This window comes from Chrysoperla carnea, chromosome 1 (genome assembly GCF_905475395.1).
Source record: "Chrysoperla carnea chromosome 1, inChrCarn1.1, whole genome shotgun sequence".
Taxonomy (NCBI): Eukaryota; Metazoa; Arthropoda; class Insecta; order Neuroptera; family Chrysopidae; genus Chrysoperla; species Chrysoperla carnea.
Genome location: NC_058337.1, coordinates 2,999,687 through 3,017,915, shown reverse-complemented (window position 1 = coordinate 3,017,915; position 18,229 = coordinate 2,999,687). Strand labels below are relative to the sequence as shown.

At 31.4% G+C, this 18,229-nt stretch overlaps 1 protein-coding gene across 1 annotated transcript; it reads right to left on the bottom strand.

Annotated features, from left to right (window-relative positions):
- Window positions 1–224: 224 nt before the first annotated feature.
- LOC123290432 (cytosolic non-specific dipeptidase-like) lies at window positions 225–8,071 on the bottom strand. Its single transcript, XM_044870606.1, has 7 exons — window positions 8,005–8,071; window positions 7,688–7,896; window positions 6,585–6,872; window positions 5,940–6,205; window positions 4,449–4,785; window positions 4,019–4,163; window positions 225–256 (listed from the first exon to the last, which is right to left on the bottom strand). The coding sequence occupies exons 1-7, from the start codon at window positions 8,069–8,071 to the stop codon at window positions 225–227; spliced, it is 1,344 nt and encodes a 447-aa protein (XP_044726541.1).
- Between the last annotated feature and the right edge of the window lie 10,158 nt (window positions 8,072–18,229).

Genomic DNA, 18,229 nt, shown 5'->3' with positions numbered 1-18,229 from the left:
TCAACCACATAAACCATTTGAAAAATAAAATTTATTTATGTTTTAAATTAAGCGTGAGCGAAATTCTCATAAGTACAATTCTATGAGGCAAGCAAGATATACTTATTCTACACAAAATTACCCATAGTAAATGTTGAACTCGGAACTTTACGAATTACACTTGCTTTCCTGTTTTAGAAGTCTGTTACCTCAAGAATTATTTGACTTGTGTCAAAATAGTAGCTTTAATTATTCTCTTCTGTTTCTTCTAACGCACCTAAAAAAATGTTCACTTCAAATCGATATAGAGAAAACTTTATTTCTTATGAAATAATTTATACTATATTTTAAAATTTTTATGATTCATATTGTAAACACCCATAAAAAGCAATTCGATAAAGATTAAATTTAACCATCGCATTTTCTTTCATGAACAAATCACATCGTGAAAAACGGTGAAAATGTCATGTATTTATTCTTGTAGCGTCAAAGAGAGTCTTTTCTCGTTCGACGAATCATCATCAGAGTAAGCAACGTATATGTATGTATATTTTTATGAAACTGTAAACCCATTGAAAAATTCGTAGTAATTTTCCTTTTTTTAATCCAAATCTTCTGTAATTTCGTTGGAAAATCTTGTGAAACATTCTCGCTGTAATTTGCTTTTTTTAATCCAAATCTTCTGTAATTTTGTTGGAAAATCTTGTGAAACATTCTCGCCGTCATCTCGCATTCTAGCAGTCTTGTGAAAGGCTACCATAGTTGTTGTTTAACTGTAAACTCGTCTAAATTAAAATAAATAATGCTAGCATCGACATTCAACACTTTCTATACAGTGTATTTCCACAACTAACTCAGTCAATGGTTTATTTTCACATGTCTTATGTAGAAGTTGGTTTAATCGGAATGGTTCTTACGTCATTGACAAACAGAGCTGCAGAAATTTCATATTTGGCTTGATTGTGGAACACTTTCCTGAGAGAAAATTCATGAAATTGGGGTGTTCTTTCTCAAGGCAACAGGTAAATTTTCGAGAGTGTCGTCAAGCTTAAAATCAACTGTCCGTTTTCAGAGTCCCGTACTCAAAGAGTAACCAAAGAAATCCCAGTACTAAGACTTGACGAATATATAATAAATCAAATATAGGTATAATACCAGCGCGTTTCAGATAGGCAATTTTATTACAGATATGATATACAAATTACATAATAACTAAAATTAAATCTCAATATTGATAAAGGAAAAAACAAAATTTCGCGATGTTACAGAAAAATTCGTTGGAGAAATAATAAATAAGATAATTAAATCACTACATATTATAAAACAAAGTCGCTTTTTCTGTCCCTATGTCCCTATGTACGCTTAAATCTTTGAAACTACGCAACGGATTTTGATGCGGTTTTTTTTAATAGATAGAGTGATTCAAGAGGAAGGTTTTTATGTATAATACATCCATATTATAGTAGAGTAAGGGGTTGAAATAGGGGTTGAAAGGGATATGCTTCAAAAACTAAAAAAGTTGTGCATCGATTAAGCTCAAATATTGACACGATATACAACCAGCTTCAAAGATCTATTGTTTTTATCTACTTTTAACCTTCGGAGGGTAGAAAGGTGTAGCGAGAAAGTGGGAAGGAATTATCGAATATTTACAAATATACCTAAGTGGGGTATCAAATAAAAGAGCATGACGTGTACATTACAAAACTGTTATCCCACGCAAGGAAATGTGGAGGGAGGGGTGCAAGTGGGGATGTTTCCCAGCAAAGCGGGTAGTTCACAGCTAGTAAATAATATAATATTGTACAAGCAAAAATGTAGGAAACTGTTGAAATTGAACAGGCAACAAGAGGACACAGTATATTCCAGGGAAAAATATACAAAAAAGTGTAAGTCGTTTCCGCTTCAATTGAATATGAATACCAAATGGTAGATATACCGATGATAGATAGTATTTTATTTGATGAATGTTTCATAGACAAGAAAAATGTGCGAATAGATTGAAGGAAAACTGTAAAAAAGATTGAAAATTGAAGAAAATACATTTATACGTAAGGTGTAGTAAATATCGAAGTAGTATAACGTTGGTAACGCTTTCTTTGGCACTTTGGGATGAGATAATTCAGGGAGATTTCATATGTCATCATCGCTTTTATAAGCGATCCGTAGATAAAACGAATCTTCAGAAGAGGGAAAAGCTATTTTATCTCAATAAGTTCAAAAAAAAGCAATAAACTATGCTTTTCAAGCATAAAATCTCGATAGCTTAAACCAGAAATTTAAATCATACGGATAGTGAAAGAGAGCAATCTAGCTACAAACCGGAAAGCACAAATATCCCCTATCAAACCATACCTCTTGCCAGGATTTTGATCAAACCTCGGACAAAAATATTGCATCAAACTTCAAAACATTCCAGTATTAAACTGCAAACATTATTGACCACCATGAAACTTTACCGCCCATTTGACCCGAGCTCCTGAAAGTCCTGATAAGAAAAAATCACGCTCGTTACAGGTTTTCCCGTCTTAACTGCAATTGCTAATCTTTTTGATTCAATTGCTCGTATTTTTTAACGTAATAATTTAACTGCTTCGGATGTACCATTTCTGGATAGAAAAGACTCAAAATAGCCAAGTTGACGTCATTTGATCATGATGCAATCACCCATCATTTTCTAAAAATAATTAATTCGGTAGCACTTCCAGCAAGAAATGGTATATTTTCTTCACCTTCACCTTTTGGGTTTTCCAGTTAAAAGATACTCTAATTAGCGTTTTTAATAAGAACCTACCTCTACGATAAATAACCTGTTGTTCAAAACAACATCAATACACACATAGCTGGTATCAATTTTTGTTATTTTATTTCTATGGTATTAAAAGTATATTTTGATAAAAAAGACTGCAATTTATGAATTCGATAAAAATAATTTAATGATCAAACGCAACAAAAACAAAGGCTTTATCGAAAATGATGGTAGATATTTTTCAAATTATGACGCTGCAATCTTGAAATTGGTAAGCCCAATAGTAATTATAATTAACAACGGAGCCCTAGCTAAACACATAAATAGTTCGTACACACTTAACCGTTACTTTATTTTCTAAATATAATTTGATTATCTATTTCGTTATATTTTTAAATAATATTGTAAATCTTTTGATAAAAAGATTTATAATGCCTTTTTTTTATTTGTAACACCAGTGTGATGGAAAAAAATGAAAATTCAATTTACTCTTTCCATACATTTTCATTATATAACTCATGTGAGTACAGAAGAAAAATGATTAATGTTCAATAAGCAAAAAATTATTGAGTAAAATATTTTATTTAAAACTTAATATTATAGGAAAATCTCATTTTATATTAAATAATAACAATTCTGAATTAATTTTAAAGATGATAAGATAATAAACTCTTTAGAGTGCTTTATTATCACTTTTTAGTCGCGACAGACTTTTTTTTAGAATAATTTCTGGATCGTGGATTTTTCAAATTTAATATTTTCTTCCTTTTAAACACGAGAGCCACCCGTGAATGGGAAATGGAATTATTGTTTCATTTTAGTACACAAGCGCTATCTGTGAATGGAAAATAGAACTATTTTTAAAACACAAGCGCCACCTGTGAAGATCCATTGAAATTATTGGGTCGAATTTTCAAGTTTCGTAACATTCCAATGTGATGATATCACGTTTTTTTTCCGATTCACTGTGTTTTTTTTATCAGGGCGTGTTATGAAGTTTCAGTTGCTTGATTGCTTTTGCCTTTTTGCCTCCTTCTGTCTATCATTTTCGATTGCTATAATTCATTATATAAACAGAAATGATCCATAAAAATAAATCAAAACTTAAAATTTGCAAAATTTATATTTTATTTTTGATAAAAAACATAAATTATATTTCTCTAACTTATAAAAAACACAAACAGGCCTTCTTTTATAGGCCTTCACTATGGCATTTTTGCATTGTAACACACAATACTTGAAACAAATACGAGCATAATAATTTTGTTCCTTCATAAAAACAATGTATACCAATATTTTCATTTGGTTTTCCAGCATTTCCATCGCTTCGTCCCAACGGTAACAATAAAATTTCCTTTTTAAATACACGTTGTAATATCAGGATAATTGAAAAACTTTCGTCTTCACGTATCAAACTTGGAACTTCTTTATATACCTATATTAAAAATGGTTTGAGATTTTATTTTTCCTGAAGATTTTTACGCTGAATTTTCAATTATGTTTTGACTATCGACAATTTTAAACTTTTTACAAATCTGTGCTTTCTTCTGCTAAACTCATTGCCAGCTTACAAAAAACGAAAAATCTTTCCCACTTATTTCCGTTTATGCTTTTATCAGAATTATATCCTTAAATTGAAATCGACTCATTTCTTGTTTGGCACCAGGTGAAGAAATTAGACCCAAATGTATTGAATATGAATGGCGTAAGTCTATTATACCTGGATAGTTGCTCGTTTTGCAGCTACATATGGAATACTTTCTAGATCTTCGGTCCATGGTCGTGTACCATGAATCATTTGACATTCAATTGTGTTTGTTATATTAAATTTTTTAACAGCTTTTTGTACATGATTCTGTACAAAATTATCAACAAGTTCTGGAAATTGATTTGGTACAATTTTAAATAATAATAAACTTTTCACTTTTATTGGTAACTCGTCTTTATTCGGGCATGTACATTCTTCAATATCACAAATTTTTAATGATGGTATACGCCAAAAATGCATTAATAGCTTCAATTTATTCCAATTTCTTTTATTTTCGGGTAAAGTTAATCTAAAAAGGTTAACAAATTGAAATTTAAAGATCATAGTAGTAGGTCAGAAATAGATCAAAAAGACATAGTTTTTCAGGTTGTCTCAGGAGTAAAGGACGCCCTAGTTGCATAGAAAATAGAAAATAAAATTCTAAGAACAAAAATCTTCAATTTTTTAGTCCAGTACACTTACACCCGCCAATTTCTACACATTCATAAATTTACACACGTATGTATACGTACACGCCTGCGTACCGTTGGGTTGGGTTGCCTATTTTACTTAATAACTAATTATCCATGCATCGGATCACAGTCTAAACAACCTGGCGAGGAACAATAAAGCCAATATTACCTGGATCTCCGGACACTCTGGCTGGAACGGTAATGAGAGAGCAGACAAGCTGGCCAAACTGGGAACCACCATGGCTCACACTCAAGAAAAGCTTGCGAGGATGCCATACCAAGAAGGTCTTAACAGATTAGAAGATAATCTGAAAAACCAACAATTAAAGGCATGGACCAGCTACGAGGGATGGCGAATCGCGAAAAGCCTGTTGGGTGAAGGAAACTCGCTCGGTAACAGAGCCGAGGAGATCTTGAAACAAAACAGAGCTGATATTAGAGTCATCGTAGAATTACTCACAGGGCATGATAACCTGAACAAGTTCCAACATCAGATTGGAAAAAGACAATCTCCCGCGTGTGACAGATGCGGAAATTCAGAAGAAACATCGATCCACTTTCTCTGTTACTGCCCGGCGCTCATACAGCAGCGAAGGAAATGGTTTGGTCCGGCCATAGTCGAACCAGAAGAAATTAGGAAACTCAGCGCTAGGCAGATCCTGGGTTTCAGTACATCAGTTGTTTATAATAGCCACTAAAAAGCGTAGCGGGGATAGAGTACAAGGGTCTATCTGGCTAAATGCTCTGAACCATTGCTTCGAGGCCTGATGCTCGAGCATGGCCCGCTAACCTCCATACTCATACTCATACTCATCCATGCATCGGATCAAAAAATGGAAGAGAACTTTTCTTCTCAGAATTTTATTTACTACCTGAAAAGACTCAATTTGAGTAAATCATTTAGAAAGTTTTTTTGGATAAAGTGCATATACTTGGGGAAAATAGCTTTAAATAGCTTACTTAGTACATGTAACATTTGTAAAATATTTACCTAACATCTTTGACATCAAAATCAGATATTTTCTCATAAATCAATTCTTCATCGGGTGTAATATGCTCAACGGTACGATTAAATCCTTCAATCGTAATTTCCTCATTCTCATCCAAAAATGTACTATGGATGTTTTCTAAATCTTGCTGTGGTTCTGTGCTACTACCTTCAACTTTCTCTGATGTAAGCTTAAAATGTGCATTACCCGTAGCGCCATAAACTAAACATGGTATAATATTACCAATCCATGCTGAATCATTAACTACCTATAAATTCATTTAAATAAATTAGTTCACCTTCACAATATGGGGATCTCTGGTGATCCTACTTGTATGAAGAACGATGCACACTCCATACAGGCTTATTTGCCTCTACCGAAATCTGAAAGGTGCCAGGTATAAAATGTTTGGCTCCGAAATATTGGATCCATTAATTTTGGGAGCAATACCGGACGAGAAGCTATGGGCTTTCTGTGTGGAATCTGACCTCGACGACCATATATTTCCTTATCTACTTAAAATAACACCTCTTACCCGACAACATCCCGCCTTCGGGAGACGGGTGATTCTAGTGTTACCCTTGCCTCGATGAAAATGTGGTTGTATTTTTTGGGAAATAAAAATGCCAAACTAATTCTAGTATTACCCAATGATCAATATCTTTCAAATATCTCGTTTTCTGTGCCCGAATAAACGCTTCCAAATTTTGATGACCACATTCATGCATGGATTCAATACAAAATTTTATATTAACTGGTAATGGGATTTGTTTCTCATTAAAAGTATTAATTGCATGAAACCACATCAATAGTGGACCCTTGCCACATGCTGTACCAGCACCGAAAAAGCATCCATCTTTTTTTGTTAATTTATAAGGATCTGTATCCCAGTTATTATCTGTCTTTTTAATATCGATATGTGCGTATACACCAATCTGAAAAAAAAAGTATCTGGTTTTAATGCTAAGTGGACTTACTTTAAATTACGTGGCTCAATTCTCCAATCTCTTTAGATCAACTCTCTCCTTAATCGTAGAGGATAGCACCAAAAAAGGCGCCTATATCAATTGAAAGTGATTGAAATCATGTTGTGCAGTACAAAGTACGCAACGACCGATGACTAGATCCTACCCAGGTAGGCACCTTAAATTCAGCCACGTGCAGAATTAGCTGCCATGCTTATTCGCTCCGTGCGTGAGTTTTTTAGGAGGCGTTTCCATGGTAACGATACACTACTTTAACTATAGAATTGTATGGATGCATATATAATTGTATGGATTGCATTTATGACTTACAATAAAAATTTTATATTATTGTCTAACAAATTTAAATAAATAATTATGATAATTTACATTTGAAAAATAATATTTGTGCAATTTGATTTCTTATTTTCACAATTTTTAATGCATTAAGTTTAATTAATTCGTGTTTTCAATAATTTTAATTTGTCATTTTCTATAACATTAACATGTAAAGAATTTCAAATTAGTCATAACAGTCTCCTTTAACGCCAAAATTTTTCACTGGTAGCGCTGGCATCGATTTTATTGTCCCTACCATGACTACGCACACAACGAATAGGTCGGCATAGGAAGTTTCATGTTCTTGTATCAATCCTTTATTATTTTTAAAACCCAGTGAAAACGTGTTTTTTCTTCGTCTATTCGTCCATTTTTGTCTCGCTGTTTTTACTTTTTCATTGACAACACTACCACGCACCCGTTAATTTTGGAACATCTAGTTTACTTACCGTTGGACGATGTTTATCCACAATTAATGAACCTAAAATAACTGGTGGTATTTTTAAGTGTTCACCATTAAATTCATAACTGCCAATATCAAATGTTTCAAACAGCACATTTAATTTATTTAACCATTGTTTCACTTGTACTTGTAATTCCATCACATCATTATAATATTGTTTGTAGCCACTGATTGACGGTACTTGTATAAATTCAGCTAAATTATGTTCAAATTGTGGACGATTTGTATCAATTGTATGTAATAATGTTTTTAATTCACCATCAACATGTATTTTTGGTATTTTTGTTTTTTCATAATATTCACCATATTCAGAGGCTGTTGTTTTTGTTATACTGTTCTTTGTACGATATGTATGTGGATAAATTGACATTTTTAGAATAAAAAACAGAAAAAAATATAAGAAAAGTGTTGAAAAATTTGACAATATTTGACATTTGACAAGGCTCACTATGGTGACAGATTAAAGCACCTCATTTTTATCCCTCGAAACAAAAAAGGGGTGTTATAAGTTTGACTGCTATGTGTGGGTGTCTGTCTGTCTGCCTTTGGCATCATAGCGCCTAACCGGACGAAACTATTTTGATTGTTTGTTGTGTTTGAAAGGTAATTTAATGAAGAGTGTTCTTAACTATGTTTGAAGTGCAAGTTTAGGGTTCCATACCTGGAACAATTAAAAAATAAGCGATGATCCTTAAAATCGGACTGATTATTTGACGAATTTCTCGAAAACTCTAGAAGGCGACGTGGATACCGTACATACTGGGCATCAGATGTATCCGTGAGACCAATTCTGTTACGATATTCGTATTGAGCAACCTCAAAAACTCCCATGGAACAAGTTTGAAATCATTTTCATCACTATTAACCGAAATGTGAATATAATATTTAAAATACAATTATAAAATGCATATTAATTAGAGCCTAAATGGCCGAGCGGTCTAAGGCGTTTGCCTTTGATTGTTTGTCCATTTAGACTTAGGTTGCGGGTTCGAATCCAGGCAGCGGCAATGTTAACAATTTATAATTAATGGGAGTGCAGAATTGATCACATTGTCGTCGCTTGGATAAGAACGAAGTAACCGACTCCACCCACATCAAAATGTCATTGTAAATATGTTTGTACTTAAAATAAATAAAGATTAACAAAGAATGATGTGGGTGGCCTTTGTTATAAGCGTATATGTCAGAGAAACGGAGGTTAAACCCCATTATTATTATTATTATATTAATAATGATAATTGCATATTTTTAATTTCTTATTAATCAAATTAAGTCACAAAATTTTCTGACGATCTAACGAATCGAATGGCGAAAAACCGCAATCAAATCTGACTTACTGCTCAAATTGAACTTTGTGCCTTCGATTTTTCGTCTATAAGTACATATATAAACAATAACAGCTCCCAACTTGTATGGTTTTTCCATTTTGTGTATTATTAATTTTTCAACAAGTCATTTTTCTCTTATAGGTACAATGAATTATATCCCATCTTTATTCTAACAAGCATATAAAATATATATATATATATATATATAAAGAAATTTTTCTCGAAAACTTTATTTTAACAATAAATATTCTTATTTTTTATTATTATTTCCAAAAAATATATAAAGATAAACTTTTTAGAAAATACATTCATGGCATAGTGAAACATACAGTAAAACCTTTTTAAAGTCACATCGAATGGACATATCGCTACCCATGCCCAGATAAAATATCAGAAAATATCAATAGGGTAGGTATATGGTTAAAAATACTTCAAAATGTTGATTTTGCTAATAAAATGCCAAAAAAATAAACACGCTTTCTTACCATAAAATTAAATTAAATTTTAAACCTTTTTTATTCTCGCAAAAACGCTGTCAGCCATTTTGGTGGCGTAATATTTGTAAAAACAACATCGTCGTGTATGTAATTATGAAATCCATCGCCAAATATGTAATTAAAACATATTATTTTTGCCTATATGATGTCACATCATGGTGGCTTGTGTTTTAGATTACGTGGTATATAGTTTAAAAATTACGACTTTTAATTTTATAATAATAAAACAATAATGTGCTTTTATGACTCAAAATCAGAATATTTAAGTATATTTCTACATAAATTTTTAATATTTCTCGGCATATGTAAAAGAATATCTGACTGATTGACTGCCATACATATCAAGGCACAGCCTAAATTTTTAGGGATAGAAAAACAGCCCAAATTCCGTGAAATTTGCAAGTGGGTTTCTTTGACATTTTTGCTGAGCAATAAGGAAGGATTTTTCGTATTCTAATTCTCAAAGTAGTGAAAAAGGGATAAAAGTATGTATGCAATTCCGTAATTTTTGAATGCACTGCTAATCTGATTTTAAAAATTCTTTCACCTGTAGCGTTGGGCTTTATATTATTTATAAACCCCAAAAAATTAGGATTTCGTAACAAAATATTAAAAGACGTGAAATTTTGAACTAAAAGTGTAATAAGTGAAGGAAAAGGAAATGAAACCAATAAGACGATAGATTTTTAAAGTGGAAATTGCCCAGCGACTCGGGGGGACTTCTTCAACCGCTGGTAAATAATCGCAACGATTCTAAACCAGTTTTCACTGTATAATAATATTATAGTTATATCAATTATATTGAAAATGTCAAAGAAAATCTTCAATTGATATTTATTGGTTTAGTTGTAAATATAACAAAAACCTAAAGAAAAACTATACAAGAACTGGAGAGAAACATAAAATGTAATAAATTGTACAGTTATACGACATTCAACCAACACAAAACCTAAAATGGTTGTATTGGGAAAATAATCGTTATGTTTTACCATTCTACCTACCTATAGGTACCATATTCTTTCTATGATAATGTCAAACTGAATGAATCTGTTAAACAACAACCTATTTCGAGTATTTCGAGGAAAAATATACCTTTATATACTGTTTTTGTTTGTATATATCTACATAATATTAAAATTTATTAGTTAATATTACAAATTGAAACATATATTTTCTTTAACAGTTTTCTTTTATTTTCTTTGCACATTATTCGCTTCTTTATACTTCTCCCCCTCCCCTAAAGGTGTTTGTGTACTCTATTTAAGGCCCACCTAAATGAACACTGCTATAAAAATCATTGAATTAAAATTAGAAAAAAGTATACGAAATTTACGTAAATTTAAAAAACCCGCGACAAATTTTTCGGTTACGGAATCCTAAACTCCTACTTGTAATATATCTAAGAACACACTCCATTAAAATTTATAACTCTTTCTTAAAACCTTTTTGCAAATTGAACCGATTTGAAGATCATCGCCAATTTTCGTCAACTCGCACTTGAAACATAGCTAAGAAATAGAAAAAATCAAAATCAGTTCATCCGTTTAGGCGCTACAATGCCACAGACGGACAGGCATGCAGAACCTCCTTCTTTTTGGAATTTGTAGTCGGTTTAAAACAAATTTTAGTACATTAAATGAGGTTAATGCGCAGGCTCTTTAAAGTTAAGTGGTACACTTATGGTATGGCTTTTTACTCTCTCGTAAGCCATTTTCAAAAAGTCTGAGAGAATATTTTTGGGATAATTTGCAATTATTCAAATCTATTGAAGTACCCTGTAGGGAAATACATAGTTATATTTGTGCATTTCAAATCACACACAAAATCACAGATATATGTTATCTTTATTCAGGTGACATTCTAGATAATCCATCACGATTTACGATCGACATTGTTGAATTTAGAGCATCGTTTTCTATCTACCAAAAGCTTCTTGCTTATAGACATCTATGTCTATTCTATATACAGTGTGTTCAATTAAGTTGGCAGCATAAGGAAAATTTTTTTATTATTTGTTAAATCAAAAAAAGTTATTCTTGATAAAGTCCTATCTTTGGCGATATTTTTCAATTAGGATCATCTTTTCTCAATAAAGCTTGTCGATATTATAATAAAAGGTATTTTACTCTTGAACAAAGTTTATATTTTTCTACAAACCTCGTATATGAATGCAAAAAATTGACATCGGATTATTTTATATTGCGTTCTAATCCATGCAGGACTTCTTTTCAAGAATAACTTTTTTTCATAAAATAATTAATAAAAAAAGTTTTCCATATAGTACCGACTTATTGGGACACACTGTAGTAAATTCACCTCACCATATGAGGTAAATATTTGACTGTTGAAACCAATATAAGCAAAATAAAACTAAAAAAAATTATTTTAAAGTTATACGGCCACTGTTTTCATGTTCGGCGACTAAAAGAATCGACAAAAGTAGCCATATTCTTAAAAAGTAGCTGAATTGAAGAATTCAAAACTGTCAAATTTGTTTCGTGTCTTTACAGCAACATAGTTATTCGGGCAATACTCGAAATCGAAAAAACGTCTCGATTATTTTTTGAACTTTTATTATGACTTTCTCAGCAATTCTTTCTTTTTTAATTTTGATCATTTTCCACCAAACTCATACATTAAAAAGAGATATAAATACAATAAAAAAGAGATACATGGATGTATTGACATTTCTGTTGAAAATTTTATGTTTTGTACGAAAAAAAGGTTTCATAATAATGAAAATAGATTTACCTTTTATAATAAACACTTTTTTATTGCATTAGTACATAAATATATTAGCAATACTTTGTACAAATAGCAGACAATATTACAGTGAAAGACATCTCTAACGTCACACTAAAAACTGAGTATAGTTTCAATTGTCTTTCATCAAAAGGTGTGCTTAAGATTGATCATTACAGTTCATATTAATTGATCATACTCTTAATTTAAATTTAAAAAAAAATAATCTGTAAATTAGTAATTTAAATTATGATAGCATCTAATATCGCCAGAAATCGGATTATTTAATTACTAAAAAGAATAATTTATGGTCTTTTGGCTCTATCGTTCTTGGAGTATGAAAATTTTCGTAAATTTTTTATCTTTTAATTAAGATATTTAAAAAACTATTCGGGAGACTTTTTTTGAATTTTAACGTTATTTACAAAATTTATGATATAAAAGTAGAAGTTTCCTTATTTTTAATCTATAAAAGATGGAGCAAAATTTCTTTCTCGAAAACTAGATGTCCATATGCCCTTACGTTCAAAACCTTTCCATTAAACGCTTACTGCAAGATAACGATAATGCAATAATTTATCTATTTTCATTTCCAGCAATGCATTTGCGCATTGAGAATTGAAAATTGTATCTAAATATATAAATATTATGTTATAATATTCCATAACATTACTATAAACTACTAAACGACTCAAATAAAGAATTATTAATGGTGGTGTTTTAGTATATATGTATAGAATGTTGTAAATGTTGTACCTTGGATCATAATGTACCTTGAATCACTACATAAAACGATATATTTCTATTTATAAGCATGAATTGTATAAATACAAAATTTATTTACCCGAAGACAAGTAACCAAATGAATGTTTGTCTATGTGCTTTTGTTTTAAAGTAAAATAGAAATAAAAATTTTAAGGGTACAAAATGTTCATTAATTTATAAATTGACTAGTGGATTTTATGTTTTAAATTGGTACCTATTACTGGGTACTTTTATTAAGTCATGCCAAAACTAATATAAAATGTTGAGGAGGTAAAATTTCAAAACACAAATCTTATTGTACCTTCAATCAGAAAAACGTACTGTACCATCGATCAATGATTGTGATAGGTACATAATGTTACAATGATTTGGTCCCACTTTAAAGGCTAGTATACACAAGGTAAATTAGTCCCAAGTTGAAAGAACGAATTCTCTCGATGCTGATCACCCAGGGAAGAGGACGCCTTTAATAGACACTTTCTGTAAAAACTGTTCGCTAAAGTCAACTGGCAAGATTACATGCTGAAGACAATTTCAGTCGGCGGAATGTTTTTAGGTACATTAGGGTATGGTTCATAGTACATTATGATCTTGTACCATGTATCACAAAAGTACAGTTTCCAATTTTCACCGATTGTTGTTGATTGTGGGGCTCTTAAAAAAAACTACAGTCAAAATCAGTTAAGAAAACATTGAAGGGGCCAACCAATTTCATCGTTATAGTGGATAGTCATTACAGCCATTACTCTACCTCACTTTTTACGGCTTGAACACGCCATAAAAATTTCAGTTAGATATCTTTTTTCGTTTTTAAGTTATCATGTCCACAGACAGACGGACGGACAACCAAAAATGGACTAATTAGGTGATTTTATGAACACCTTTACCAAAAATTTGTTCGTAGCATCAATACTTTTATGCAATACAAACTTGAAACTAAACTTAGTATACCTTGATATATTTCATATATACATGGTATAAAAGCTATTTGATTCAAGGTACAACAGTCTTATTATAATAACTGTTTATACATATATGTACGGGTATGTATTGGTGGTAGGACAGTCACTGATTAATTTATTGAGCCCTGGAGAACAACTTGAGGGCGGATATACTTCAACTGCATTTATACATACCATACATATAAATAAATATACCATATAGAAATGGAGAGGTAGAAAATATATTGCGAATTTCGATGTAGATACACCACCACCAATCAAATACACAGAGTTATAAAATGTTTTGCGTCTTTTTTTATATATTATATATATATAAAATGTTCGATTTACCAACCCCTCAATATTATTTATATTTATATATAAATATGTATTTGTTTAAATTACCCCCTAGAAGACTGAACCAGTTCTGGATAACATCATCACATATGCTTGGTACTCTTGCTAGGTAGGTAGTTAGGTAGATATAGAATCCCTTGGTTATTAAATCGTTATTTTCATTATAAAAACATCATTTTGCTTTATAATATTATAAAAGTAGTTATATATTTTATATTCTACGATATAGAAATTAATTTGCTATATAAATTAAAATTATTCAAAAACCTACTCATATTATACGTCACTCTGGAGGTGTATAAACTAAGCGAATTTCCTTTAAGGATGTATGAGCATGACAACAATGTTTGATTTAAAGGCTCAAAATTTGTTTGTAGGTAGTCTTTTACTCAAAGAATATGTGCTTAAAATTTCAGCTTAGGTAACCGTGCAAATTTTTAAGAAAAAAGTCATTAAAAATCGATATAAAATACATTGGCTCTTATGGAGGAATCTCAAAAAACGACATATTTTGGAAGTTTTTGATAATTTTCATTTGGAATGAATGAAAACAAATTTAAAAAAAATTTTTTAATAGAAAGTAAACATATTAGCAATGAATTAGAAAAGAAAAAAACTAAGTGTCACCGTCCATATAAGGGATGTAAGAGCAGGATAGATTAAGGGTTGAAATTATTTTTATCTTATTTTCAACTTTGATGATAAATTTTGTTATAACTTCATGAATGTAGGCGAAAAATAAGAAAAAAATTTTTCGATATGTGTCTTGGTTTTCGAAATATCGAAAGCTAAATAATTAAACAAAATTTTCAATTTTCGATATTTTGAAAATTAAGCCAGATATCGAAAAATTTAATTCTTACTTTTCGTCTTATATCGTCAAGTAATAATATAAATTTATCATCAAAATTGAAAATATTTATTTTTAAAGTGCCCCCACTACCATGCTCATACATCCTTAAAGAATGGTTAAAATAGTGTGGTAAATCTATGGGATTTTGATAAACTAGTTTATTTTGAAATTCGAAAAATTTTGGCAGAAGACTAATCTTTGAAACTATGTTCCTTATTGCACGTTATAATTTGTTTGCTAGGTGGGTAAAACCAAAAAATGTGCAGCAATTTAAAAAGAACCCCAAAATCCGCCGATGTGTTACCTGGGAAACTAAAACTTTTTTAATCGCTTGCCATGAATGCAATTCAGCTTGCCATCTTCATTCTCAAAACTGCAGTTATGCATCGAGCTTTGTACCACACTTTTTTATGATCACAAGTTACATCTTTTTCCAGAATTTCAACACAATACCTTCATTTTTCGAAAAGTTATCATAGAAAGTTGAAAATATGAGGTTGCTGCGGTTTTCATGAGATTTTAAGGTTATTTTGCTATATTCAGGGCTCGAAAAGCAGGCAAGGTCGATGCAAAATTCTTAACTAATTTTTTATTTTATTCGCCTCAATCCGATCAAAAGAAACAGAAATATTCAAGAACGTTTTTACAACGAAAGAAACCTATTAAACAAATATATTTAGCCTCTGAAAATTTTTGAATTTATTATCAAAATCCGGTGGATTTACTCCACTAAAAATAAATTTTTTATTATAATTAATTATCGATCGAGCTATATATAGGTTGCTTAGGAATTTCGCACGGATCCTATTATCTACATATTAAAAATGCACTTTAAAACTAGTTTAATTTAAATCCAATAGATGTCGTGACCAACTGATCAGTTATCAATTGCGATTTATAAGATATTTTTCTGCTTACAAATTAATTGTTAAATTGATAAAATAATTCAGTTAATACTTTAATAAATAGCCTGCCTCACAAATTTATTTGTTCGAACTAATAAAATGTATAACTTGTTCTAATAAATATACAGTCTCAGTCAGTCTAATCACAATAAAGATAAACCTTCACCATCTTTGTTATGTTTTTATTATACATACATACAAGTACAAATGGTTGAAGAAAGAAAGATATAAAAGAAAATTGAAAAGAATCTATTGTAAAATGTTGTATAGATATATATATATATATATATTGAACAAGATACATAATAGAAGGAAAATAGATATAAAATAAATATAAAAAAAAGACACACACAACCAAAATGACAACTTATTTGCTTTAGGTATCAGCTACTTTTAGTATACGGTCTTCCGAAAAAAAATTTAATTTGATGTAACTACCTCAATTTCAGTGGATCCCCGGACACTCTGGTTGGAATGGTAATGAGAGAGCAGACAAGCTGGCCAAACTGAGAACCACCATGGCTCCCACTCAAGAAAAGCTTGCGAGGATGCCATACCAAGAAGGTCTTAACAGGTTAGGAGATAATCTGAAAAACCAACAATTAAAGGCATGGACCAGCTACGAGGGAGGGCGAATCGCCAAAAGCCTGTTGGGTGAAAGAAACTCGCTCGGTAACAGAGCCGAGGAGATCTTAAAACTAAACAGAGCTGATATTAGAGTCATCGTAGAGTTACTCACAGGGCATGATAACCTGAACAAGTTCCAACATCAGATTGGAAAAATACAATCTCCCGTGTGTGACAGATGCGGAGAAAATTCAGAAGAAACATCAATCCACTTTCTCTGTTACTGCCCGGCGCTCATACAGCAGCGAAGGAAATGGTTTGGTCCGGCCATAGTCGAACCAGAAGAAATTAGGAAACTCAGCGCTAGGCAGATCCTGGGTTTCAGTACATCAATTGGTTATAATAGCCACTGAAAAGCGTAGCGGGGATAGAGTACAAGGGTCTATTTGGCTAGGTGGGGTCCTTTGGTTCCAATATAGTTATGACCCAAAAAGCATCTGGAGAATTAGAATTAATACAAAAAAATGCAAAACGATTACTCTTAAAATTTAAGTCAACGTCGATTACTAAATTTTGGAAATTTCGAAAATCGAAGTATCCTGAATTTAAAAAGGCTGCTTGTTACTTGAACAATAAAGAAGCTCCTTCACTACCGGGGCTACAAAGTAAAAATCTCAGTATTTTATGGAATTCTCACTCATTGTCATGGGTTGTATATTGAAAGACCCTGTATATACTATATATATATATATATATATATATATATATATATATATATATATATATATATTAAAATAAAAACTATTTTTAGTATAAAACGATAGCATTATTTTCGTATTCTATATGAAAAGCGTTTTCATAGTAAGTATAACTATAACTAGTCTACTATATGTGTTAAAACGCCACCGATCACCCACTAAATGTCGAATAAAAGACTATCAACGAACTCAACTCGAATGGTCTAGTCTACTATATCTATGGTCTGAACACTATGAACGTTATTTAGTTTACTTTGTATTATATTGTGTGCAATGTACTCTCTACTTGTCTGCAGTATTGTCAATAATAAATATATTACTGCCATAATGTTACCTATTAGTATTTCTACTTAGAGAGTTCGAATTTCTAGGTATCATATTATGTATAAATACATGAATAGTAAAAATATTATTGAATATTAGGAATTAAGAAAATTTGTTAATCCATTTTTAAATTATCAGTGTTAAATGGGTATGGGTATAGATATGGAGGTTAGCGGGCCATGCTCGAGCATCGCGCCTCGAAGTAATGGTTCAGAGCACTTAGACAAATAGACCCTTGTACTCTATCCCCGCTACGCTTTTCAGTGGCTATTATAACCAACTGATGTACTGAAACCCAGGATCTGCCTAGCGCTGAGTTTCCTAATTTCTTCTGGTTCGACTATGGCCGGACCAAACCATTTCCTTTGCTACTGTATACGCGCCGGGCAGTAACAGAGAAAGTGGATCGATGTTTCTTCTGAATTTTCTCCGCATCTGTCACATGCAGGAGATTGTCTTTTTCCAATCTGATGTTGGAACTTGTTCAGGTT

Coding starts and splice junctions, on each gene's coding strand:
- LOC123290432 (XM_044870606.1), bottom strand. CDS start 8,071: ATGTCAATTTATCCACATACATATCGTACAAAGAACAGTATAACAAAA. Junction 4,164..4,448: donor CAAAACGAGCAACTATCCAG/GTATAATAGACT, acceptor TTTTTAATATAG/GTATATAAAGAAGTTCCAAG. Junction 257..4,018: donor AAAACCAAATGAAAATATTG/GTATACATTGTT, acceptor ACATTTTTTTAG/GTGCGTTAGAAGAAACAGAA.